This window comes from Peromyscus maniculatus, chromosome 8 (genome assembly GCF_049852395.1).
Source record: "Peromyscus maniculatus bairdii isolate BWxNUB_F1_BW_parent chromosome 8, HU_Pman_BW_mat_3.1, whole genome shotgun sequence".
Lineage (NCBI taxonomy): Eukaryota > Metazoa > Chordata > Mammalia > Rodentia > Cricetidae > Peromyscus > Peromyscus maniculatus.
Window position 1 is genome coordinate 42091296 of NC_134859.1, and position 27299 is coordinate 42118594.

At 47.6% G+C, this 27299-nt stretch overlaps 1 protein-coding gene across 10 annotated transcripts in view; it reads left to right on the forward strand.

Annotated features, from left to right (window-relative positions):
• The window catches only part of Larp1 (La ribonucleoprotein 1, translational regulator), a 51032-nt gene extending 26726 nt beyond the window's left edge, over positions 1-24306 (forward strand). For 6 of the 10 annotated variants that reach the window (XM_042284042.2, XM_076542391.1, XM_042284039.2 and 3 more), the window contains 18 exons: positions 5446-5507; positions 5734-5799; positions 6645-6819; positions 7756-7884; positions 7962-8168; positions 8268-8430; positions 9390-9534; positions 13497-13671; positions 13782-13951; positions 15225-15617; positions 16341-16464; positions 16559-16764; positions 17180-17286; positions 18014-18165; positions 20783-20927; positions 22394-22503; positions 22613-22740; positions 23948-24306. In XM_042284042.2, the coding sequence (XP_042139976.2) occupies positions 5446-5507; positions 5734-5799; positions 6645-6819; positions 7756-7884; positions 7962-8168; positions 8268-8430; positions 9390-9534; positions 13497-13671; positions 13782-13951; positions 15225-15617; positions 16341-16464; positions 16559-16764; positions 17180-17286; positions 18014-18165; positions 20783-20927; positions 22394-22503; positions 22613-22740; positions 23948-24154 (2864 nt within the window). In that variant the 3' untranslated portion in view covers positions 24155-24306. Of the gene's footprint in view, positions 1-5445; positions 5508-5733; positions 5800-6644; positions 6820-7755; positions 7885-7961; positions 8169-8267; positions 8431-9389; positions 9535-13496; positions 13672-13781; positions 13952-15191; positions 15618-16340; positions 16465-16558; positions 16765-17179; positions 17287-18013; positions 18166-20782; positions 20928-22393; positions 22504-22612; positions 22741-23947 lie in introns of all 10 variants that reach the window. The other 4 variants (XM_016003489.3, XM_076542394.1, XM_042284038.2 and 1 more) reach the window with 1 other exon arrangement.
• Positions 24307-27299: the final 2993 nt, after the last annotated feature.

The window sequence follows — 27299 nt, forward strand, 5'->3', positions numbered from 1 at the left end:
AGCCCGTCCTATCCCTCCATCTGTACTGGCCCATGGTTTCAATCCAGTATTTCTTCCCCTACTCAGTCTTTATGCTATGACCTCACAGAGTTGGATCACTACATACCTTCTCCACCAAAAACCTTAATTATTTTCCATGTGGTTGAACCAAGTACTCAATGCAACTCAGGTGTACCCTGTGGGTAGCCTTTGTTACACAATGTTAGCAGCCTTAGGTCTCTCTAGTATTGGACAATACAGAAAATATTTGGTAGCCTTTGTACCAGGTTTTTGCTGGGCTGGAGGGATTCCCAGGGGCCTGGACTTTCTTCTCTTCCTGAGTAAAAAATTGAATTCTGGAAATTCAACTGAAGGAGCCCTAGGCCTTTCCTCCTCTAGCAAAGCCGAGCTTTATGCCAAAGCCCTGTGGGGAAAAGGGCCAGGTTGAGTCGTCAACAGTAAATTCCCCATCTTTTCCTGTTTCAGCTGTAGAATTCTGAAGGTTTTCTCCTTTTCCTGAGGGAAACACCCCGGAGCCCAGCTGTCTCTAATCTGGGGTAGTGTGAGGATATCGGTGCCCACTCCCCACAGGTCTCTCTCTGCCTAGGAGGCAGGCTTGGAGGTCTGATTTGTAATCTGGGTTGGGAATTGAAGCAGACTGTTCTAGAGCTCTCCTGGAATGGTGACTCTCCCTTTTGAGAGATAGCTTGGTGGCCTTCTTCACCGCGGAGGGTGAAGGTTATTGGTAAATACTAACTTCTCGGGATGGGGGTTCAAATTGTAACACATTTGTTGAGTGCCTTTCTGTGTGCTGGGCGTTCTGTGTTTTGTGGACTGAAATGTTCCAGTGGGTCCTCTGACGGAAGTATTCTCTCACTTCTCACAGAGGAGGTCTAGACTCAAAAGGGCTCCTTCCGTGGACATAACTGTGCTTCTGGCTTTCCTAGGTGTTTGAGTGGAGGGCGGCACACTGGAAAGTGGAGACTCACAGACAAAACCTCCGTAATCAGCCCTGCACTGTAAGGACAGGGACTCCTCCCATCTACCCTGCCATGGCTCCTACTAATGCCCTGCAGCACCCACCACTAGCCACTTGTCGTTTGTCTCATTCCTTCCTCTGAAATAATGGACTCCTCTGTGCCCTCCACTCAAAAAAACAAACCTTAAAATTGAGTGGAAAGAGTTTGCTATGTAGATAGCTTCAGGAAGAGGCCTAGGTGCCTCCTTTCAGAAGTAGACTATGGCTTTCAAAGGAATATTGGTATACTTTTGCTATTGTTCAGGTTGGTTTTTTTTATTTGTTTATGTACTTTCTACTAAATGTTTTAGTATTTATTTATTTATTTATTTATTTATTTATTTATTTATTTATTTATTTATTTATTTAATGTATGTGTGTGTTCCCTACCTGTGGAGACCCAAAGAGGGCATTGGATTTCCTGGGACTGGAGTTTGAGATAGTTTATTTTTTGAGCCTCCATGTGGGTGCTGGAAATTGAACCTGGGTCCTCTGGATGAGCAACTGATGCTCTTAATCACTGAGCCATGTCTCCAGCCCCCTACTTTCTTTCTTTGTGTGTGCATAGTACACATGTGAAGGTCAGTTACGGGAATTCGTTCTCTTCTTTAATCTTAGGGGTCTCCTGGGTAGTGGTGGTGACCGTGCACGCCTTTATTCCTAGCAACTCGGGAGGCAGAGGCAAGGGAATCTCTTGAGTTTGAGGCCAGCCTGGTTCAGGGCTGTACAGAGAAACCCTGCCTCAAAAGACATCCCCTCCTCAAAAAAAAAAAAAAAATCATATTGGTTGGGGGGGGGGGCGTTGAACTGAGGTGCTAGGTGTGGTAGTGAGCACCTTTACCCCCTCAGCCATCTGACTGACCAGCCCTGTGGGTTTCGTGTTACACACACGCACACACACGCACTCTCTCTCTTCTCTAGAGTTGACTCAATATTTGGTGATTTCTCCTCTTCATGTACCCTCTAGCTTCTAATTGAGGAGGAAGCTGTTCTAGGACCTGGGCTTACCATGTCAGTGTTACACTAACCCCCTTCTCTGTTCCCAGACTGTGATAACTAGTTGGGAAAAATAGAAAAGAGCCCTACATTACAGTAAGAAGGGGCCTTCTTTTACTGCCAGTGACTGTCTGGGAACCCATGGGGTTCCTCATAGGCTGATAGGAGCCCTTGCAAGAGAATGAAGCTGTCTAGCCCTTAGCTGGTTCTAGGAAAATCCTTCCCCTTGTTCCCTATCTGCAAACAGTGGGGTTAGATGTACCTTATATAGCTGTCTTGTGTAGGTGACAGTGGTGTGTTCTGAGCTTGGCTTGGGTGGGTGGTGGCAGGTGCAGGTTTTAGAAGACAGATAGGAGGGCTGACTTGGCTTGGTGCAGGATGGCACAGGGGTCAGCATCAGCACAAAAGATTTGTTTTTCATTGGAAATGATTTTAGTTGTCAAGTCCCGCTGGACCAGTGTTTTGTCTGTCTCTACCCCCTCCCCCTGTACACATGTAGTGCATATGTGCATGCCTATGTGCTTTCTACAGTGGGTGGCTGGGATGGGACCCAAAGGATGATGCATGTATGATTGAGGTCATGCAGAAGCCTAGTTCTCTCTTCCAGCTCCTGAAGAGCACTGGTGGCAGCTCATCAGAACATTGCTGGATTTCCCAGGGTCCCGTGTGGTTTCCCCTCCCAACTCGGGGACTTGTTGGAGGCAGTCTGAGGCTCTAGCAAGGAGCAGGGGAAAATGGGACACTGTAGAGCCTCTTGGTGAGCCCTCTGGGGGTGGAACCTTCTAACAAACTCCACATAGGACTGATTTAAGACTGTTCTGTGTGACCCAGGAAAGTGTGAGGCCGCTTTAACCTTCTCTGTCCCTCAGGTGATACTTAGATAGGAATGAGCAGGCTCCTTGAGGCTTTCTCTCTGTACTGGAGACAGAACTTGCAGTCCATGGCCGTATTCAGCTGAGATCTCAGGGTGATCCCAGCAGTACTGCTCAGTGTTGAGAGTTTTTTTTTTTTAATAAGCAATAAGCTGGGCAGTGGGACACACATCTAGAATTTCAGCACTTGGCAGGCTGGGACAGGAGGATTGCTGGAACTTTGATGCTGTTTTGGGTTACATAGCAAGACCCTTCCTTTAAAAAACAAAAAAAGGAAAGAACTTAAGGGTTTTATTGCATTTATTTGCTTGCACGAATGGGAGCTCCATGGCATGCCTGTGGAAATCAGAAGACAGCTTGTTGGAGTTAGTATGTTCCATTTTCTGGCAACATGCATTTTTTAGTTTGTTTGTTTGTTTGTTTGTTTATTGAGACAGGGTTTCTCTGTGTACCTTTGGAGCCTGTCCTGGAACTCGCTCTGTTGACCAGGCTGGCCTCAAACTCACAGAGATCCGCCTGGCCCTGCCTCCTGAGTGCCCCACCACTGCCCCACTGATGTGCTTTTATTTACCCAGACCAAGACATTTAAAAAGACCATTGTCAGGCCGGGCGGTGGTGGCGCACGCCTTTAATCCCAGCACTCGGGAGGCAGAGCCAGGCGGATCTCTGTGAGTTCGAGGCCAGCCTGGGCTACCAAGTGAGTTCCAGGAAAGGCGCAAAGCTACAGAGAAACCCTGTCTCGAAAAACCAAAAAAAAAAAAAAAAAAAAAAAAAAAAAGACCATTGTCTGGAGAACTTTTGCCCTCTTTTCAGATACAACTTCAGTCTTCCTCACTCCCAGTCTTTACATACTTGCTGGTAGGTAAACTTTGTCATTAGCCCTGGGGCCTGCTTTCCTCCTAGCATGCACCAGTGCTGTCAGCGCATGAAGAAATTACTCCAGTTAGAGCTCAGGTGGACACTAGCCTGGCTCTGGGCTGAAGAAGGTGAAGACCTTTTTGTTTTTTGTAACAGGGTCACTATGTATCCTTGGCTATCCTGGAACTTGCTATCTAGACTAGGCTGGCCTTACTTAAATTCCTAGAGATTCGCCCTGTCTCTCTCTCAGGTGCAAGCATTAAAGGCATATGCCACCAAATTCGGCACAGGTGAAGGTCTTTAGACTAGTCACAGAACTAATAGATGGTGGATAGCTTATCTGGGTCAACCTGGGGTCACAGACAGGACAGTGGTTTTGTTACAACTGAGATTTTCTAGTATTCTGCTTCTCAGGGCTGGAGGGTAAGGGTTCTGAGGGCTAGGCTCTACAACCCCAGCTACTGGAAGGTGTCTATCTACCATTAGGGGCAGTGGCTCCGGTAATGGGCCAGAAGCCAGGAATACATTGACCTCACAGTTAGGAATTGGGCAAGGACACTTTCTGCTCATTAAAGGACATGGTCTGATGAAGAACCTTCTTGTGAGGCCAGCTGGGCAGATTTCTGTGCTTGCAGGCTGGAACAGTTCCTGACCTGGCAATGGCAGGGGAGGGAAGCAAGAGCCAAGTGGATGAGTAGAATCCTGTGGGTCTCTAAAGGAGGGAGAGACAGACACCCTTGGTTTTCAGAACTGTGTTGGGAAAGTATGTGCATGTAGACAGGAGCAAACTAACCAGAGCCACATCCTTCGAAAAGAAAGACATTGCATATTGTGTTCTTTCAAAGCCATCTTCGTCTTTGTAGATATACCCTTCATTCCTAACACACATCTTTCCAGAGGTTGCCTGCCCTGTGGATGTGTGGATGTGTGAATGTGAATGAATGTACATGTCCTCATCTGTTCTATAGGAAACATTATTTTGTGACTATCTTCTTTCAATGTGTCCATCTCCACATAATTTGAGACCATGATATTTTAATGACTGTGGTGAAAGTGGATAGACTTAATTGGTGATTTCAGTACTGTTGGAACTGAAATTGTGCATAGCTCTTATCTTACATTATTGGGGTTAAATTTAAAAGATGGAACTGGATAGACATGGTGGTGTGCTTGGGAGGCAGAGGCAGGGGGATCTCTATGAGTTCAGCCTGGTCTACGTGGTGAGTTCCAAAACAGACACTTTTGTGAGATGCTGTCCAAGCAGACGGAACTGTGGAGTCAAATAGGCATATATGCTTTCTTTAGGGACAGAGAAGCTGGTTCTTGCCTCAACTATAGTCAGTGAGGACAGAGCAGGCCTTGGTATGGCCCTGGACTTGTCCGCTTATGTCTTCAGTTTCCCTTTCTCTGCTCATGCAGAAATTTATAGAGGATTCCATTTCTTTCCCTTACAGATTTTGTCATAGGTTTGGAAGCTGAGTTACAGTGCATATTTGGGCATGGGCTTCCTTCCTGAACCTCAGCTGGTATTTCATAAGAAATATATTCTTGGACTCTAAGGGCTTCCTCACCTCATAGTTAGACTCCTGGGGGCAGGGCTGTCAGCACATGTTCTTGCCCTCTCTTCAGTGGCTCCTCTGGGAACCGGCAGGTGCATGGTCGGATGGGTATGGTGGTGACCCAGGCTCTAAACAGCTGTTTTCTCTCTCCTTGTTCCCATAGAACCTTCTGCTCCAGCCAAGGTGGTGAGGGCAGCTGCTCCTAAACAGCGCAAGGGCAGCAAGGTAAGAAGCAGGGACAGTGACTCCAGTGGGCGATTCCTCTTCTTGTTCCGGTAAGCACTTCTGGTCCCTCTCTGGAGAGCATGGAAGCCCTTTCTGGGTGCCCATGCATGGTGTCTTGAGTTTACAAACTGAAGTGGTCCAACTCTCAGAGAAACCAGAGCTTAGATGTGGGGCAAAATGACCAAGGTAGGGTAACCCTGGGGCCTTCATAGACTATGTCTTGCAGGTTGGTGACTTTGGAGATGCAATCAATTGGCCTACACCTGGAGAGATAGCCCACAAGAGTGTTCAGGTGAGTGTGGGGAGGGGTTGACAGGTTCAGATACTGTCCTTATAAACTTAATTGACTTTTGTCCAAGAGCCATAAGCCTCGCCGTTTTTGAGTTTTGAAGATGAGTAGTTGGCAGGGCACTGTAGTATACTTCTGTAGTCCCAGCTACTTGAAAGGATGACTGCTCAGTCCAAGAGTTCAAGGCCAGTCTGGGTAACATAGGACACACACACACACACACACACACACACACACACACACACACACACACACACACACACACACACACACCCTTCTTCTGATCTGAACAAACAAAAGGAGACTAGTTCTATAAGGTGGGCAGCAATAAAATAATTAAGAGATTACCTTCATGTGAGCCTAGTTTCAGGCTCTGCCAGGCACTGTTCATTTCCTTTCTGCCTTCCAGTGATCTGACTCCAGAAGTTAGTAGTTCTTGATGGTCCAGTAGATTAGGAGACAGCTGTGTTGTAGTTTTCCAAAGCCCATATTTCTCTATTACTGTGCCAGGATTTTCTGAGTGATTGAGGAGAGATATCAGGTCAAGCACTGGTTCCAGATTAGCTCTCCTAGACCCTAACAGAAGAGACTCTTGGTCAGTTCTGTTCTTCTCAGTACTTGTGTTCTGAGCTAGTGACCACCTCAGTGGGTCATACCCAGACAAGCCAGGGTCGGCATCTCTTCCACCTTCCGATTTGGGTAGGCTAGAGAAATGAACTGTTTCTCCTACTTCATGGCACATATGGCCATGTCTTGTGTGTGTACCCTAACACATTCCCAGTGACCAGGTGTGTCCCTCCTCCAGCCCAAGAGGCTCTAGTGTGCACTCTCTCCCTTGCCTACTGCAGCCACAGTCCCACAAGCCTCAGCCTGCCCGTAAGCTGCCACCCAAGAAGGACATGAAGGAGCAGGAGAAAGGAGATGGAGGGGACAGTAAGGAGAGCCCGAAAACAAAGTCAGATGAGTCAGGGGAGGAGAAGAATGGGGATGAAGACTGCCAGCGAGGCGGGCAGAAGAAGAAAGGTGAGTGCACCCGCTTGGCCAGGACCTGGGAGGTATGCTTGCAGAACTTGTAAATGACATAAGTCTGATGGCCAGGAGGTGACTCATTGCTTGGAATAGCTGTGTTTTAAGCCTTAGTACATCTACTCTCAAACGGACTTTTACATTGCTCTGAGTTTCTAAAACCCGCCAAAATGATGCAGGCTTGACTGCTTTTTCTCATAGACCCTCAAGCCAGGCCTGAGGTGGGCAGTCTGACTCATTCTCACTTCAGCAGCATCCTCTCTCCATCCTGTTTCCTGTTCACTCCACCTAAACTGATCAGTTCTTACAGGCAGTGATGTGGCCCGGGTGTGAAGGGAGCCTGGAAAGTTAGGTGTCCTGCTCACCAGAAAGTGATTCTTACACTGAGAGCCACTGACCTCCTTATTTTAGAGATTTGAGAGAGAGACAGAGACATAGTATTTGAAAAGAATGTGCCTATGTGTTGCTGGAGGGCTTCTCTCCAGGTTCCCCAAGCCCCACAGTCCTACAATCCACATATAAAATAATCACTCAGACGCTTATATCACTTATAAACTGTATGGCCGTGGCAGGCTTCTTGCTAACTGTTCTTTTACCTTAAATTAACCCATTTTTATAAATCTATACCTTGCCACGTGGCTGGTGGCTTACCAGAGTCTTTACATGCTGCTTCTCCTGGCGGTGGCGGCAGTGTCTCCCTCTTCAGCCTTCCGCTTCCCAGAATTCTCCTCTCTACTTGTCCCACCTACTTTCTGCCTGGCAACCTACTTCCTGCCTGGTCACTGGCCATCAGTGTTTTATTTATATAGAGCAATATCCACAGCACCTATGGCTACCAGATGGATAGTTTTGGGCCAGAATTTTTGGGGAAGGAAAAAAAGCCATGTAGGGAGGGGCCTGCCATGCCTCTCACATGCCCATGCTGTCCCTCAGGGAACAAACACAAGTGGGTTCCGTTGCAAATAGACATGAAGCCTGAAGTCCCAAGAGAGAAATTGGCCTCGCGTCCCACTCGCCCGCAGGAGCCAAGACATACACCTGCTACCCGAGGGGAGATCAAAGGTATGTACTGCTTGCTTTGGAGGGTCTGGATGAGGAGGATACTCTCTGGATTTACCTTGTGTTCTTTCTCACCATAGGATCTGAACCTGTCACCTACATGCCTGTATCTGTGGCCCCACCTACCCCAGCCTGGCAACCAGAGACCAAACCAGAGCCTGCCTGGCATGATCAGGATGAGACATCGAGTGTGAAGAGTGATGGGGCCGGTGGGGCTCGGGCTTCCTTCCGTGGCCGTGGACGGGGGCGTGGTCGTGGACGGGGCCGTGGACGGGGTGGCACTCGAAGTACGTGAAGCCCCTTTGGGCTCCAGGATGTCCAAGGGAGTGTGGCAAGGGTAGTAGTCGGGAATCTTCCCTCTCTAATGATGCTCATTTCTACTGTAGCCCACTTTGACTACCAGTTTGGCTACCGAAAATTTGATGGTACAGAGGGACCCCGTACCCCCAAGTACATGAACAATATCACCTACTACTTTGACAATCTCAGCAGCACTGAGATTTACAATGTGGACCAGGAGCTGCTCAAGGACTATATCAAGCGCCAGATGTGAGTATGAAGGCTCTTCTGGTCTGTCCTGGAATGGGGCCCAGAACAGGGCCTAGTGAGCAATAGTTGTAGTAGCCCTGTTTAAGCTGTGAAAGATGGCTTTTCTGCTTTCACAGAATACTATTCATTACAAACGTAAAACCACATTTACCTTAAGAAAAGTAGAGACTACCATTAACAGGTGAGCAGCCTCGTTCCCTTCTGTACTCCCAGAGTCACAAAGCAGCCCATCAGCAGCATGGTGGATGCTGGCAAGCACGTCCTTGAGCTGTCACTGTTGCCAGGCTCTTGCCAAGTTATTGCAGGCTATTCTTATCCCATTCTATAACTTCTGCATACTGGAGTCCTATGAGCTGGGTCTCCTTTCCCTGTTTTATAGGGGAGCAGGCAGGCCAGTAACTCCTCCAAAATCACAGTAAGTAACAAAGTACAGGATTAAAGCTCATTCTGTCTAAATACTTTGCCCTTACTCATTCTAACGTGCTGGCTCACAGAACAGAGGAGAACCCGTACAAGGAAATAGGCAGTGTAGTGTTAGTGTTTCAGGAACAGAACAGTGTTGGAACTGAGTTTCAAAGGAGGATTAGCTTGTTGGGCTCACCTATGATAGCTGAAAGGTAGAAAGGGTGATTTGACTCAAAGTAGCAGGACATCATTTTTTCTCAACCTTTCTCATGCTATGACCCTTTACTACAGTTCTTCATGTTATGGTGACCCCCAACCATAAAATTATTTTGCTACTGTTATGAATCGTAATGTAAATATCTGTTTTCTGATGGTCTTGTGAAGGGGTCGGGTGTTTGACCCCAAAGGGGTTGTGACCCCCAGGTTGAGAGCCTCTGCTTGAAGCTGTATGGCGGGAGAGGAAGTGAGGCGGCCAGAGATGTGAGGTTGCCAGGGTGGATAGGAAGAATGGAAGGCCCAGAGCCCCTCAGTGATGCCTTTTTTTCCCCACTTAGTGAATACTACTTCAGCGTGGACAATTTAGAGCGAGACTTCTTCCTGAGACGGAAAATGGATGCTGATGGGTTCCTTCCCATCACCCTTATTGCTTCCTTTCACCGTGTACAGGCCCTAACCACTGACATCTCACTCATCTTTGCGGTATGTCTTCTGCCAGGGTTAGGGTGGGAAAGGAAGGTCGTCCCTGTGAGTTTTGAGTTGATGGTCTAAGCTCTGGAAGAACCCACTACCTGCATCTACTGAGACCCAAGGGGCCCCCATAGGGCAGTGAGCACTTCACCAACTACAGCACGAGTCAACCATGGCTGGTCTTGCTTGTGTACCCCTTACCTGCTTTCACTTACCTTGTAGGTCTTCTAGAAAATCGAGCATTTCAGTAGCCACACTATCACTATCACACCTACAAATATTAAGTTATTTAACATTGCCTGATGCCTTGTTTCAGATTCTCCCAAGTTGGTACCCAACATTGTTAAAAATGGTTTGTAAAGATCAGAGTCCACATCAGATCTGTGTGTTGACTTGTACCTCCTTCGATCCTTTGTTCTTCCCTTGCTGTTTCCTTGTTGGTAAATTCGGCCATCTCTCCTATGCAGGATTGCATGTCCCATGGGACAGAGGCATCATCTCACATGCTCATCTGTAGTCCTGTTCTAGAGGCATGATGAGAATTGGGGCTTTATAAATGGCTAGTGTCTTCTTTTGGATGGCATGTTAACAGTCTGTCTTCTGAGATAGGAACTTCTGGGTTATTGCAGAGACAATGTCCTTAGGGTTGCAAATGCGGTACTCCAATCCTTTTAGTCAACCTTTGCTTAACTAGTTTGAGGAGACATTTGCTTGTCAGTTGTTCACTTACCAAGGGTAGAACAGGAAGGAAGGACAGATCTAGAAGCTTGATCCTCTTCACCCTGTAAACAGTTTCTGGAACTTGGAGTTGGTTCCCCAAATCCTTCAAAGGTAACTGGTAGGATCTCAGGACTTCCTCTTTAGCACTGTATGTTATAAGCAATATGGATTACCCTATATTTTTTTTCCTCAGTCCTTTGTTAGATCACACTTTACTATATTTGGTCCATGAGGCCATAGTTCACCCTGTTCTAGGTGGACTGCTTTGATTGTTGTTGTTTTGGGTTTCTGTTTTTGTTTTCTAAAACAGGGTTTCTCTATGTAATCTCCCTGGCTATTCTGGAACTCCCTCTGTAGACAAGGCTGGCCTTGAACTCAGAGATCTTCCTGCCTCTGCCTCCCAAGTCCTGGCATTAAAGGTGTGCGTTGCTGCTGCTGCTGCTGCTGCTGCTGCTACCGCTGCCGCCACCCAGCAAGAGGAATTAATGTTTTTTTTAAAAGCATTCCACCTGAAACAAACAAAAAAACAAAAACCCCACATTAATTCCTCCTCACAGGAACTGGAGTTTAGACACCACACTTTGAGTCATTGCGTTGCTGTTGCTGCGTGGTTGTTCATGCTTCTAGGTTGAGTCAAGTACAGTATGAGATGATTATTTTCTTTTCCTTTGCCTTTCTTTTTTTTTTTTTTTTTTTTTTTTTCCTTTCAAGATAGGATTTCTCTGTGTAGCCTTGGTCTCCTGGAACTCACTTTGTAGACCAGGCCTCTGCATCTGCCTTCCAAGTGCTGGGATTAAAGTCATTTTTCCACCAGACCTGGCTATTTTCCTTTTGAGACTAGTCTCATTATGTAGCCCTGGTAGTCCTGGAACTTGCTGTGTAGATCAGACTGGCCTGAAACTCTTAGAAACCTGCCTACCCCTGCCTCTCAAGTGTTGGATTAAAAGTGTGTGCCATGGCTGGCTTCCACTTTTTTTAGTTCCATGTCCCAAATTCCCAATTAATTTGTTTTAATCCACAGTATGTACATATTGTTCCTGTAATAATTCATTCATTACCACTGCAGACTGGCTTTTGTTTTCTTTTTGGCATTTTACATGGTCAGATAAATGACTCCAAGTCATGAAAAATATTTTTTTTGACACTGTGCCTTTAACTTGGTGTGTATTAGTTTCTTTTTGTGCTCAAATTTTGAAGGTTATATCAGCCATCATAATTCTCAATTTTTAAAGATTTATTTATTATGTATACAGCATGTATGACTGCAGGCCAGAAGAGGGCACCCGATCTCATTACAGGTGGTTGTGAGCCACCATGTGGTTGCTGGGAATTGAACTCAGGACCTCTGGAAGAGCAGCCAGTGCTCTTAACCTCTGAGCCATCTCTCCAGCCCATCAATTTTTTTAAAAAATTTTAAGTACAAAACATTGATTCAAAGTCTACCTGGTATATAAGTATTAAAACTGTCATATTTGCCAGGCAGTGGTGGTGTACGCCTTTAATCTCAGCACTCAGGAGGCAGAGGCAGGCCGTGATGAGTTCCAGGACAGTCAGCACTATACAAAGAAACCCTGTCTGGAAAAACAACAAAAAATGAATAAAATAAAAACAAAGGAAATAAAGAAACAACAAAAAATGAATAAAATAAAAACAAAGGAAATAAAGAAAAACATACAGATTTATGTGCATACAATTGTTGCTAGGAGTCACAGACAAATTATTTTTTTGTTGTCATTGTTTTGTTTGTTTTCATTTTTGAAACAGGGTTTGTCTTTTTAGCCCTTGCTGTCCTGGAACTTGCTCTGTAGACCAGGCTGGCCTTGGACTTAGAGAGATCCACTTGCCTCTGCCTCCCAAGTGCTGGTAAATGGTGATATGTCACAAATATTTTATCACTTCTTTGATTTACTTTATGTATCTGGGAACTAGCTGCAAAGTGGTGTAAAATAAAAGATTCTGCCTCCTTTTTTGTTTTTTGTTTTTTTTTTTCTCACAAGATAGGGTTTCCCTGTGTAGCCTTGGCTGTCCTGGAACTCACCACCCCATTCTTATTTTAAGCTGCATAGTACACCTCCCATGGTGTTTCATCCATTAAGATAGAATCATGGTGGTTTCTAGTCCCTTGGGAGGGAGAGGAAATGAGGGAGGAGGGGTATGTACGTATGGGTGCTTTGTTTGCATGTATATCTGTGTATCATGTTTATGTAGTACCTGTAGAGGCCAGAAGAGGGTGTTGGATTCTCCTTGGGACTAGAGTTAGAGATGGCTGTGAGCTGCCATGTAGGTGTAACTGTAGCTGCCATGTAAATGTAACCTGGGTCTTCTTGGAAGAGCAGTTAGTGCTCTTAACTGCTTTTACTGATACACAAACAGCATATGTCTATAACAGATGGCTTTGTGTGTTTAGCTTTTTGTCTGGCATAGATTTTAGAAGTAGGGTGGCAGATCCAAAGGTGAATGCAAACTAATTTTGCAAGACACTGCATAACCCTTTCTAGATGTGAATCTTCTGCACTCCCACCCGCAGTATCTGTGTTCTTCTTCCCTTGGCCATAATGACAGTGTTACCACATGTTGAGTTTTCCTTTTTTTCCCTCAAAAGATTTCAAAGAGTTTACATAGAAAATCTCTTAAGTCAGGTATGGTATTGCACACCCTTAATCCCAGTGCATGAGAGACAGAGTCAGGAAGATCTCTGAGTTTGATGCCACATTGGTCTCCAAATTGAGTTCCGGGACAGCCAGGGCTACACAGAGAAACCCTGTCGCAGAAAAGAGAAAGCAAGAAAGAGAAAAGGCCTGATCTTCACTTTTATATCCAGAGATAATAGCCCATGATAATTTACCTGTGCCTCTTAACAACAGTTGTATTATATAAATCTGTTTTTTCTCAAAATTGAAATTAAAGGCTGGTATTTGCCCTGACCTATTCTTGTCTTATGGTTTAAATTGCCAACATGATGGCAGGTGCTTTTCCTATTACCGTCGCTGTCACTGTGAACAGCCTTTTACCTAAATCTTGGACATATGGTCTCCTTTGTGCAAGTGTTCTTTCTCTGATTTCTGGACGTTGACTTGCAGGCTTGAGTAACATTAGTCTTCGTGTTTGTGCTTATGTGCCTGTCAGTCAGGGAGACTGTGGCCAGATGTTTACTACTGCTGCTGGCCTCAACCATGTGCTTAGGGGCCTGCTTGTCTCCAGCTCTCTGTTTGCCCCAGGTAGTCCTCTTCATTCCTGTCTTTCCTCCTCTGCAGGCTCTAAAGGACAGCACAGTGGTGGAGATCGTTGAGGAGAAGGTCCGCAGGAGGGAACAACCTGAGAAGTGGCCACTTCCTGGTCCCCCTATAGTGGATTATTCACAAACAGATTTCTCTCAGCTCCTCAACTGCCCGGAGTTTGTTCCCCGCCAGCACTACCAGAAGGAGACTGGTAGGTGCCCCAGTGGTGGCTAGACGTCATCTTGTCCTCCAGTGTGCAGCCACCTCAGGACTGCCCTGGAAAAGACTAGGATGATGAAGCCCGGCTTTTCCTCCCTTCAGAATCAGCACCTGGCTCTCCCCGTGCTGTTACCCCGGTGCCAACCAAGACAGAGGAGGTCAGCAACCTGAAGACTCTTCCCAAGGGCCTGTCTGCCAGCCTCCCAGACCTGGATTCTGAGAGCTGGATTGAAGTGAAGAAAAGGCCTAGACCCTCCCCAGCACGCCCTAAGGTGGGTGAGGACTGGCTTAGTCCTGAGGGTCTAAACTGAAAACTTAATAAGGTGGCCCTGGGTCCTAGAAAGCAGAAAGCAGTGTGTGTTTGTTGACTCCAGGTAGGATCACTGCCTTCTCTCCAGGCCCATTCATTTCTTCCACTCTGCAAGCTCAGCTCCCTCTTTGGAGACCTTTAGTCTGGGCCTTGTGAAGTGGCCTCCGAGCTGACCTTGGACTTGTCTTCTCTCTAGTTCTGTCCTTCTGTATGTATTTTGCCACTGTGTCTGGCTCTCCCATTTTCTTTCCCTCTCTGTGTCTGCTCAGTCCCAGAATATCTCACTGTTCTTGGCTTCAGCCAAGAGAAGTAGTGTTGAGTAGACAAGTACCTTCCAGGGCCCAGGCAACTGTACAAGCTCTGGAAAGATGGGACCTAGGGGTAGCCCCATTTCTCCTTCATATCTTGAACCTTAAAAGAAGGGAGTTCTGTGGGAAGTGCTTGGCCCAACAGAGAATTGCTTCTTGGATGTATACTGTATGGGAGACATGCTTCTCCTGGTGTCAGGTACATTCAATCTGTCACCACTGAAATGTTTCACTTTACCTTTGGAACGTTCTGTCTTTTCTGCCTAGCCCACTCTGTTCCTTTAGTGGTCTGTTCTAGGAAGTTTTTCCTAACCACACCCAACTCTGGCTGGCTCAGCATCCTCCTTGTGTACTTCCTAGGCCTGTTAAGAGCCTTGTTGAACCATGCTGCAGATGGCTGCTGGGTTGCTTTCTCCTGCTGAGATGTGAAGTTCCTAAGTACAGGGTCTTGTTGTGCTCATCCAGGCTTTCATACAGAGCTTGGTACTGTTGGGTGGGTGCTCACTCATTGAACCATTGAATATCTGCTATGATTGGGACCCAGTCTAAGTACTGAAGGTACTGAAGCAAGGCTGCTTGCCTAAAACTGTCTGCCAAGGTGTTGAGTAGACACGTGATGGAAGGTTCAGCTGAACTGTGCTTTGTGCCTGCTTCCAGCAGCCAGTATGTGGGCTGTGGAGGGAAACAGAGACAACTGTATGTGAGTGACTATGTAGCTGAGTAAAGGTGCTGGCTCCTTGGAGGGGTTTCTTTCTCCATGAAGCTGAGTCCAGAAAGCACACCTGTGATTTACTGGAGTTGCCAGGGTTACAGTTGTGATGTTTTTGAACTGAGAGACCAGAGACCTTGGACAGCTAGAAAATCTGGTCCAAGGGCCTCATTTGTCATTCCCAGGTCATTCCCCTTTGGTGTCTGTCCCTATTTCAGAAGTCAGAGGAGCCCAGGTTCTCCCACCCAACTGCTCTGCCTCAGCAGCTTCCCTCCCAGCAGCTGATGTCTAAGGATCAGGATGAGCAAGAAGAACTAGACTTCCTGTTTGACGAGGAGATGGAGCAGATGGATGGGCGGAAAAACACCTTCACTGCCTGGTCCGATGAGGACTCTGATTATGAGATTGATGATCGGGATGTCAACAAGATCCTCATTGTCACTCAAACACCACCTTATATGCGTCGGCACCCTGGGGGGGACCGCACAGGCAACCACACTTCTCGTGCCAAGATGAGTGCTGAGCTGGCCAAGGTCATTAATGACGGGCTCTTCTACTATGAGCAAGACCTATGGACTGAGAAGTTTGAGCCTGAGTATTCACAGATCAAGGTGAGGCTCAAGCATAGCTTGAGGGCCTGGGGTTCTTGTAACATGTGGAGAAGAGGAAGGTTGGCCACATGACTTTGGGCAGGTACCTTCATTATAGCCTTTTGTCTTTGTGTATGAGAAGGTGATGGATGACTGATACTAACAGAGGAAATGTGTATGTGTACAATGTAAACAGCATGTGGGGTGACTAACTGTCCTGTCTAACCATTCATTTTGATATTATACAGTTGGCTAGACCCTTGTGGAAGATAAAATAAAAATTAGACTGTTATCTCTAGTCAGACATATATATATATATAAAGTCTTTTTAGAGATTCTTATTAGTGGAAAGTGGAGAAAAGAGAGACCCTTGTGGAGACATTTCTTGTCAGTTTTTTTGGAGTGGCTGTGTTTGGTGCTCGGTGAGCCTGTGAACACGAGTAATGTAGAGATGAAAGTGGCTGGCGGTGTCCTCCCAGTTGTAGGAAAACTCAGGAAGTGTCAGGGCAGTCTGCAGCACGTTCCTTGATAGCTGCTCCCCAACTGGGCAATGCCTGGGAAGAGGAGCAGGGTCAGCACTGAGTTCAGTACCCTAATGCCAAGGTACCTGGGATGGTGGTACAGACTAGAATCCTGTGTGTGGACAAGGAGGCCATCCTCACCAGTTTTCTGCTAGTCTTGACTCCTGAGCCAGCCAGAGCATCTTACTGACTAACAGCTTCCCCACCTACCTCACATCTACAGCAAGAAGTCGAGAACTTCAAGAAAGTGAATATGATTAGTCGGGAGCAATTTGACACACTGACCCCTGAGCCCCCTGTGGATCCTAACCAGGAGGTTCCTCCTGGACCACCTCGGTTCCAACAAGGTGAGGGATGGGTACCTGAAGCCCAGTGTGGGTGAGAAGTATTGAGCCCTAGCCAGAGATTTCCCTGCACATTGACCCCATTCTGCCTCTACAGTTCCTACTGATGCCCTGGCCAACAAGCTGTTTGGTGCCCCTGAGCCCTCCACCATTGCCCGTTCTCTACCAACCACTGTCCCAGAGTCGCCAAACTACCGAAACGCCAGGACTCCCCGCACTCCCCGGACCCCTCAGCTCAAAGACTCTAGTCAGACATCACGGTTTTATCCAGTGGTGAAAGAAGGGCGGACCCTAGATGCCAAGGTAAGGTCCTTCAGCTGGGTGGAGTCCTGCCTGCTTTTCTGCCTTGTCTGAGCCAACAAAGGGCCAGGGTCCCCTCAGGCAGCATCCGTAGGCTGAGAGCTCACAAAGTAGACTTGGGTGTAGGCATGGCCTACAGAGGCTGAAGGAAGGCAGACCAGATGAGAGGCCTCAGGCGCATCTCCCTGCTTTTCCACCTCAACTGTGAGATAATGTGAAAATGTTTTGTAGGCTTGGGGGTACAGTTCAGTGGTGTTATTCTTGTCTGGTACACAAAGCCTTGTGTTCAACCTCCAGTTGTATCAAAATAAGAAAATGCTTTTGTAAAATGGAATGTACCACTTGTATACTAAGGGCTGCTTGATATACATCATAGTAGTAGATGTGTAGATAACAAGTTCTGGTTTCATCTTTACAGATGCCACGAAAAAGGAAGACAAGACACAGCTCGAACCCCCCCTTGGAGAGTCATGTGGGTTGGGTGATGGATTCCCGGGAGCACAGGCCCAGGACTGCTTCTATTAGGTACTGTGGCTAGGGCAGTCAGGCTGCCTGTGGGGCATATAGGGCACATGACACTCACCTACTGAATCTAAATCCATACAGCCGTGTGGGAAGCTTAGCCCAAGGCCTGAAAATTGGAAGCTTCTTTGTGTTTTGTTCTTTTTCTTTTTAGACAGGGTCTTAACTATGCAGCCCTCACCAGCCTGGAACTTAGTTATGTAGACCAGCCTGGCCTTGAGTTCATAGATCCACCTGCTCACAAGATTCTGCCTCTAGTGCTGAGATTAAAGGCATGAGCTACCATGCCTGACTGTTAGTAGACTGCCACCATACCTGACTATAAAGACATGCTGTCATGACAAGACTGGGTTCTGTCCCCAGCACCACAGTATGACTCAGCCACTCAGTGTAGGGCCCAGACCCTTCATTAATTTTTGCCAAATCTATTTTTAAGTAAGGTTTGGGAATCACCAGTCTGCGTACTTGGCTTCCCAAGGATGCAGACACTAGAAATAGGTAAGGATTTAAGGAAAGTTTCATACTGTGAGTTCCTTTGGCATTGATAGATCTGTCTGTCACCCCTGGACCAGGGTCCCAAGCCCTATGAACCTCAGTGACCTCTCAGAACTCCCCCAAGGTCACTGCACAGCTGGTGGCTGGTAGGTCAGAAGGAGCTCTCCTGATCTTAGAGTGGGGCTACCTGGGAAGTTTGTGACTGGTGACACCATCACTCTTGTGGCTTCCCTAGCTCCAGTCCTTCCGAAGGAACACCTGCAGTTGGCAGCTATGGCTGTACCCCGCAGTCTCTGCCCAAGTTCCAGCATCCTTCCCATGAGTTGCTCAAGGAAAATGGCTTCACACAACATGTCTACCACAAGTATCGGAGGCGCTGCCTTAATGGTAAGTAAGGGCCAGCCTAGTCCCTGGCCATTGCTTAGTGACCCACCAATGTCCCAGGGTATAAAGGCTAGAGGGGGCAGGGCAGGCAGCAGTTGACTTTTTCTTGACCTTGGAATAAGAAAGGGCATGGCATTGCAGAAAGAAGTACTGAAGTTCCTCGCCATTCTGGAAGCTCAGTAGGAGGGTCTTGGGTTGCAGGCCAGCCTGGCTCCATGGTGAAACTTGTTAGACTTAGGTGAGATGGTTTTTAAATGCAAGAAGTTAAGAGACTACAGTGCCCAGAGTGTTCTAACCCTTATCTTCACCCTCAGTGTAGGAAATGCCAGGTTTTGCTCATTTCTGGCAACATTGCTGGGTCAGCTGTTGCTGGTGTCCCAGACACTGCTTTTATGGTTAGGCTGAGACTGAGCAGGGCTTTCTTAGTAAAGATTTGGGTCCAGGGTAGCTCACGGTGCTGTTGAGTGGCTCTGGAATGCAGACAACTTTTCTTTGGAAGAGGTTGTAGGAAGAGAAGGAATTGTAACAAATTTTTGTTACCTGCAAAGCCTGAATGCTTATTCTCTGCCCCCTTGCTCTGGAAGATGGTAGAAGGGAAGGGCCTTGGTAGAGCCTCAGGTCACATGAGATACCTTAAAGGTGTAGGGCTTTGATAGGTTGGCCTGAGGATATGCAGGCCAGTCTGTTACCACTTTGTGGCTTGTACTTGCCTCAGCATTTCTTTACTCTCTGGGAGTGAGAGGTGGGTGAGGGTGTAACATACAGTTCATATGATGTGTACAAGACAAAATTTGAACAGTGTTGTTAGTCTTTGGAGGAAGTTGGAGTTTTCAGTTGTGGTGGCACTGTATTATGTCCCTCCCCGTCATTCATAGTAACCTTTCTATTATTGTGATGAGACACTGTGACCAAAGTGACTTATGGAAAGAAGAGTTTAGGCCGGGTGGTGGTGGTGCCTGCCTTTATCCCAGCACTTGGGAGGCAGAGGCAGGCGGATCTTTGTGAGTTCCAGGCCAGCCTGATCTACAGAGCGAGCTCCAGGACGGGCACCAAAACTACACAGAGAAACCCTGTCTTGAAAAACCAACAACAAACAAGTTTATTGGGGGTTTATAGTTCCAGAAGTTGAATCCATGACCATCATGCCAGGAAGCACAGGAGTAGGCAGGCAGATATTGTGCTGAGGGCTTACATCCTTATCAGCAGGTGGAAGGCAGAAAGCGAGCAAGAAGTAAGTAACTGAGACTAGTATGGAGTTTGCAAACATCAGAGTCCATCCACAGTGACACCCTCCTCTAACAAGGTCACTCTTCCTGTCCTTCCCAAACAGTCCACCAACTAGGGACCAAGTATTCAAACGTGAGCTTATAGGGGTCATTCTCATTCAAACAGCCAGAGTCCCTAACCTGAGCATGGGCCACATGCTCAGGTTAGGGACTCTGGCTGTTGAATGTTTCTCCACATGCTCCCAGACCTTCCCCTTACAAAAGAAGGTGTAAGGTGGCACCTCTTAAGTCCTTGTTCTTTTTTTTTTAAGATTTATTTATTTATTATGTACACAGAAGAGGGCACCAGATCTCATTACAGATGGTTGTGAGCCACCATGTGGGTGCTGGGAATTGAACTCAGGACCTCTGGAAGAGCAGTCGGTGCTCCCAATCTCTGAACCATCTCTCCAGCCCCAAGTCCTTGTTCTTGATGCTCATGTTTGTTCAGATCCTCTTTAGCTGGCTTATTGTCACATCACTATGGTAGGAGTTTGGGGTTTGGGGGGGGCGTTGTTTGTTTTTTCTTTTCAAATATATTTTGAGTTAGGATCCACCTGTTTTTGAGGCAGGGTCTCACTTGAACCTGGAGCTCATAGATTTGACTATCTTGGCTGCCTCGTAAGCTCCAGGGATCTGCCTGTGCATGTGGTTCAGGTTAGCCTTTAACTTTCTGTTAGTCAAGTCTGACCTTAAACTGCTGCCTCCATCTCCCAGATGCTGTACTTTATGTATATGTGTATTTTACACACATGTATGTCCGTGTACCATGTGCATGCCTGGTACCCTTGGAAGCCAAAAGAAGGTGTTGAATCTCTTGGAACTAGAGTTACAGATGTTGCTAGCCACCTTGTGGATGCTGGGAACCAGACCTAGGTCCTCAGCAAGAGCAGCTAATGCTTTTAACTGCTGAGCCATCTCTTGTGTGTGTGTGCTTTTATGTTAACGTGCTATACTTGTTAATACTAGTTAATTTGTTGAAAAGTGAGTTGCTTATTCTGCCTCTTCCTCAAAGTCAGTGGTTCAACCTGTGGTTCTTGGCCCTTTTTGGGGGGGGGGTCCGCATACCAAATATTTTCATTACAATTCATAACAATAGCAAAATTAGTTATGGAGTAGCAATGAAACCATTTTATGGTTGGGGTCACTACAACATGAGGAACTGCATTAAAGGGTCACAGCCTTAGGAAGGTTGAGAACCATTGCTCTTAAGTGATAGCAGGTTGAGATTCAGCTAGACAGATGGCCAGGTCAGAGGCCAGTACGACCTAGCAGCAAGGCCTGCAGAGTAGTTCGTTCTGAGTGAACTAAGGGCAGTCTGGCCTGACTTTCTCCTCTCCTGTCTTTCCCATCAGAGCGGAAGCGCTTGGGCATCGGCCAGTCTCAGGAGATGAACACCCTTTTCCGCTTTTGGTCCTTTTTCCTCCGAGATCACTTCAATAAAAAGATGTATGAGGAGTTCAAGCAGCTGGCACTGGAGGACGCCAAAGAAGGCTACAGGTGAGTGGGCCAGGACTCTGTATTGCGCTTGGAGACTGGCAGGGCCCCAGTGAGGCAGCTGCCAGAGCTGAAATTGGAAATGTAAAGATGCCAAGGTGTTCACACACTCCAGTTTCAGAGCTTAAAAGGTCATGTGGTTTGTGCGCACAGCCCTCCTTCCTTTGCCACATGCTCCCTGCTCTGCTCAGTTCTGTCTGTGTCACAAGCAAACCTGCCTGTGGGGTGCTTAGCACAGAGCGCAGGCTCTTGACTTGTGCCCGAAAGCAAAGGGGTCATCCTCCCAGCACTGGAAACACAATGTTGTAAACGTGGTCAGTACCATTCACTGTGTTTCTTTTCTTTTTTTTTCTGTATAGCCCTGGCTGTCTTAAAACTCACTGTGTAGGCCTCAAACTTGGAGATACCCCTGCCTCTGCCTCCCGAGTGCTGAGATTAAAGGCGTGCGCCACTCCTACCCCATTCAGTGAATTTCAGTGGGAACTTTTAACAGCTTAAGCCCGTTGTAACAGTTCCAGAATTTTTCTAAACCACTTCTCTGTTCTTAGAGGTTTGTGTTTTGTTTAATAGTGCTGCTGTATGTGGGCAGACTCTCTCTGTGTCCCAATAGCCACTCAGGTTTATCATGAATTACAAATGCTCAACCAATAGCTCAAGCTTGTTACTAGCTAACTCTTACATTTTAAATTAACCCATATTTCTTATCTACCTTCTGCCACATGGTGGTACCTTCTTTCAACACGTTCATCTTGCTTCTCTCTGTGACTGCTCACAACTCCCAAGACTCGGCCCTTCTTCCTCCCAGCATCCTCTGTGTTTTGCTGTCCCGCCTGTACCTCCTGCCTAGCCACTGGCCAGTCAGCTCTTTTATTAAACCAATCAGAAGGCACCTTGGCAAAGACACATCTTCACAGTGTAAAAAAAAGACTCTTCCATAATAGCTGTGAACAGTTGTATGTGCCTGTTACATAGGATCTGTATTTTCCTTGATAACACATTCCTAGTGGTGAACTTTCTGACTAAGGTAAATGAACAAACCTGCTGATTGGTGTGGGTCAGAGAGCTGGCACAGGGATAGGCACCTTTTCCTGTGAACAGAACAGATAGACAGGAAATAATTTTGGCTTCATGGGCTGTAAGGTCTGTCAGGGCTACAGCAATAGTTAGACATGGAGAGAGCAAACAGGTCAGTGTGAGGGCAGGGTGTGGCAGGCAGAATCGGCTGAGTCCTGGTTCTTCAGGGCTGGTGTTAGTGCTGCTGGAGGGTTTTTTGTGGGCCTGCCGTGTTTCCGGTGTAGGATAGTTCACTGTCATAACGGTTCCAGAGTTTCTTTGCTAGGCCAGCAAAGTGTGTGTGTGTGTGTGTGTGTGTGTGTGTCTCTCGCGCGCACGCGCCCGTCCATCCTTCTGTCCGAGTCCCGTGTCCTAGTGGGCATTGGGTCAAGCTCACCAGCTTCTGCCCTCCACAGATACGGTTTGGAGTGCCTTTTTCGATATTACAGTTATGGTCTGGAGAAGAAGTTCCGACTGGATATATTCAAGGATTTCCAGGAGGAGACTGTGAAGGACTATGAGGCTGGTAAGAGTCTGTCCGAGCTACAGGAGCCCTCCTGAGCCTTGTTATATTAGGCCCCACCTCTCTCCCTTCATCTCAGCCCAGCTTCCCACCCTCTCCCCTTTCTTTACAGGCCAGCTGTATGGATTAGAGAAGTTCTGGGCCTTCTTGAAATATTCCAAAGCCAAAAATTTGGACATTGACCCCAAACTGCAAGAATACCTCGGCAAATTCCGACGTCTAGAAGACTTCCGAGTGGACGTGAGTGAAAGCCTCTCTCCTGACTCCTAGTTGTCCTGTAAAGAGCAGCGTCCCTCTCCTGTATGTGAAGTGGTGTGAGAGTGGACACGGTGCTCACTAGAGCTGTGGGTTCCCAGCCGCCTCCCTCCTGCTGTCCTCTCACCCACTGCCCAGGCCCACTGCTGCTAGTTTGTGTCAGGATCAGGACCAACTGCCTGATAAACGTACTTGTTCCTTCCGGAAAAGATCTGAAACTTGCAAATTAATGTCCGGTTCTCCATTGTCTGAAGTAGTGTCTGGACAGTGACATCCTGTGGCGAGTCTAGGTATTACTTCCGAGTGTATCAAAGGCTGCCTTTAAAGTCAGCTTAATTGACTCATCATTGTGTCTGTGCTAAGATAGTCTATGGTGCTAGCAGTATACCTCAGTGGTAAGGTACATGTTTAACTAGTCAAGGCCCTGTGTTTGATGACCATCACCAAAGAAGACAGAAAAGGCTTTAACCACAAAGTTTATGATGTAGCAATCTCTGTTGTCCTCTTGAACTTTTAGCAGAAAGTGGTAGGTATAAGTAAGTAGCAGCAGTGGTCTTCAGTTATTTTTAAACTGATACTGCTTGCAGTGCCCAGACTGGTGAGCCGCCAACTCTTCTGGCCACTCTGAACCTCTAGAATTATCATCAGCGTACAGATGTGTAAATTGGGTTTGTTTACACATCCTCTTGGGGAGGAGAGTGTGTGCAGAGAACCTGTAGGTAGCTGGGTAGACTAGTTAAGGTGAACATGGAAAGTACTTTTGGTGGCCTTAGTAGGGCAGCTGAATCACAGTCTTCATTGTTGGCTTTTGGGCCTAGTTAGGGCTGGAGTAAGACAGTCCAGTGTATGTGGCCCTGTGGAGCCAGTACATGCACCATGATGTACACCGCATACCACAGGTCATTTCCTAAGTAAGAGACAGACCCCTTCATAGAAGGGGGAAAAATTGTAGGATTAAAACCTGATCTTTAGGATATAGACCTAAATGTAAGAGGCCTTTGACAAGTTACTTTTATGTGTTTGGTCAGTTACCTTATTTTTGGTAGTGTCAACATGAAAGGACAGGATGGACCCTACTTCATTTGTAGAGCAAGCCATTGTCTACATTTGGAGGTGGAAAGGAGGCCTCTGATTGGTCCTGGAAAGTGGTGTGGCTAGTGCTCTCTGACCACTTGTGACTCCTCTGTTACAGCCCCCCATGGGCGAGGAAGGCATCCACAAGCGACACCCAGTGGTGGCAGGAGGCAGCGGTGAGGGCAGGAAGCGGTGCCCTTCCCAGTCTTCCAGCAGACCTGCCACTGGGATCTGCCAACCCCCTACGACACCTACTGGCCAGGCCACTCGGGAAGATGCCAAATGGACAAGCCAGCACTCGGACACACTGACTTTGGGAAAGTGATACGCCCAGAAGCCCCCTGGGGTTTGGGATAGAAGGGGTGGGGTGGGCGAGGATCCATGGGGGTGCCCAGTCCCAGGAGAATGGACAGAGAAGGGACAGGCCTGAAGTTAACTAGGATGGGCCTTTGCACTAAGTAGCGGTGTACACCATTTGGGCTATTAGTGGTGCCCCTGGGCAGGAGCCTCCAAGTACCCCTTCCCCTCCTGTCTCCATGACTTCCATCTTAACTTTTAAGGGGGGAGGGGAAGGGGGGAGATTTTTATATATATATATATATATATATATATACATATACATATATATATATCAAGTTTTAAATTATTGATAGTTTGTCTGGATTACCAAAATCACTCTTCAGCCCTTCTTGCGGCTGTTAGGCCGACCCGTCTCCCCGCCTCTTCCGCTCCCCTCCAGCCAACTATGCAGCCCACCAGAAGGCTCTGGCGGTGCCCGTGGGCCCCAGAAGCACCAGCCCCTCGATCAGCTGGGGTTTGCCATCACCGTGTCCCTGCTGTTCCACATACCCTTCTGCCACCTCTGGGGGAAGGAAACCAAAGGATCTCAGAATGGGGGTTGGGGAGTTTCAGCCTCTCCTACCCTCCCCCTCTCCCCAGCCCAGAGACGCTGCTCACACCAGAAGAGACTATTGAAAGATGATTCATTTTATTTTTTTTCTCTGACCTTTCCATCCTTGGGAAAACAGAAAACAAAAACAAAAAACAACCACAACAACAACAAAAAAAAAAAAGGAAAAAAAGAAAGAAAAAAAAAAAAGACAAAATCGACCACTAAAAAAATGACAAAAAAAAAAATCAGAACCCACCTAATTCCTAGAAAGTGACGTCTTTTCCCCCTCCTTGGAATTTTTCTTCTGTTCTGTTTTTGAAAATAATATTTTTTTAAAAGTTGCCTTATTGTGGAGCGGGAACCTGAACTCATGCCCAAATGCCTGTTTTCCTCCTCGAGCCTCCGAAGAGCTCCGCCTGCCTGGGATGCCCCTGGGCTTGGACTAACTAGAACTTTCCTCGGGACTGAGTTGCATGTACAGGGCCTCCCACCTGGAGGCCAGAGAGTTGGGGGCTGCTCGCTCAGAGCTGTGCCAGGACACCCTGCCGCCGTTTGACTGCCGTCTCCAGCTGACGTCATCGTCATCGTCCTGTGTCTGCACACCGCTGCCACTGTCCTTGTTCTGCTTGCTCCGTCTCACCAAGCCGCCCTGCCCTGCCCTCGGAACCCCAAGGCCAAGTTTGCTTCAGACTGTTGTAAACAGAGTTGTTCTTGTCTGGCACACACTTGTCCTCAGACCGATTGTCTCCCTAACCCCAGAGCAAGGAGGTGAACACCCACTGATGGCCACAGCTTAGATCTGTGTCTGACCTTAAAGACCTTTGACCTCAAGGAGGTTTGTCTCACAATGTGGAGAAAGGTGCCATTCTTCAAGGGTCTGGTGTGGTCTTCCCATCTTAATACTCCCACCCCCTGCAAGCCATCTCTACCCACCCTTTCACTGACCCTGCCTGGGATCAAGGGGTGAGAGGAACCCAGGGCTGGGGGATCCTGCCGTTTGGTGAAGCCCTGTGGCAGGAAGGTATATGTGGACATAGAGTATACCTGACTTCTCTTCCTAAGCCACCATGTGCTTGAGCTGCCCTGCACATGCTAGAGGACTGGCTGGAGGCTGCTGTCACCTCGAGTTGGGGAGGGTGGGGAAGGACTGAGCATACAGGCTGGGGAGACTGAATGCTCACCTCCACACTGGAACCCGGGCAGCGCAAGGGGGTTGTGATCTTCTTGCTCAGTTACTGAAATTTGTGTGGCCCTTCTCATCACTGAGTTCCTCTATTGTCCCAAAAGCCGGGACTAGGACACAGCATCCCAGGCTGGCTTGCCCTCTGTCTTTGGGTACCTTGTTGCTTTTAATTTGTGCCCTGCCCCAGTCCCGGTGCTTAGTGTGTGCGAATCCCATGTCAGCTCCTGTGACTCAGTTGTCTCCAATGATACAGGAATAGGATCTGCTGATGGGATCTGAGACCTTCCCGAAGTCCGGTACCTGCCCTATGGTGTACCTTCACCAATAGTGGGCTCCCTTCCCTTCCCTTCTCTTCCCTTCCCTTCCCCATCAGCCCTGTACTGTGTCCAGCACCACAGAACCTCAGGGCTTTGAGGCCCCGGGGGAGGGAAGGTTGTTCCCATCTAGACTAGTAAGGCTAGGTTCGCCATTCTCTCCCTGATCCTCTCAGGTCCCCTGAGGGAGGAAGCCCTTTTGGGACAGTAAGGCAAGGCTATCATCTCAATACAGGCTGAGGAGGGGTGGGAATGTGTGTGTGTGTGTGTGTGTGTGTGTGTGTGTGTGTGTGTGTGTGTGTGTGTGTGTGTGTGTATTGTGACATGTTAGGAGTTGACGTTGCAGAGTAGTTTACATCTTCACCTTCTGAAGACACTTGAATTTAGGACCGATGTATCTGTGACAAGTATGCCAGGAGTGGCAGGGGCCACCAGAGCAAGCCACTTCCCCATCACCATCTTCCCACGGGATCCAAGACCTGAGACAGAGACAGCCTGCCAACTGAACCGCCTTCATCCTCTGCCTGCACAGGGTTGGTCATTGGCCTGGGCCCAGCGAGGGGCAGACTGTTTTGCCCTCTGAGCCTCAAGGCAAATGCGCTATTCACAGAGAAGGCTGCCTGGCCCTGCTCCAGCCTGGACCCCAGGTTCAGACAGAGGTGCTGAGCCCATGTCATGTTGTTAAATGTTTGTGTTCTGTTGCTCTTTCCCACTCCTTTTTGATGACATTTAGAAAAGAAAGCAAGCTGCTTGGAAGGTCTGGAAGCAAGGGAAAGGGCTTGAAGACAAGGCTAATGGTGGAGTGTACCAGAGGCCTGGGGTGCCTGGTCCCCTGGATGGGAGCCCCAGGCTACCTCTCTTGTTAAAGGGCCCCTGGATTCTCCCCAGCCCTTCTCTCTCCTCCAGCTATGGTGATGGCAGAGGCAGAAGAGAACACTCAGCCCAGTTCTCACAGGAAAGGAAAACTCGTCATGGGCTTTTCAGAGAAGGTTCCACCTTACGCTCGTACATTGTCTTTACCATGTGCTAGGATGTCACATTCAACAGGACAACAAAATGTAAAATACTTGAATGAGCTTGT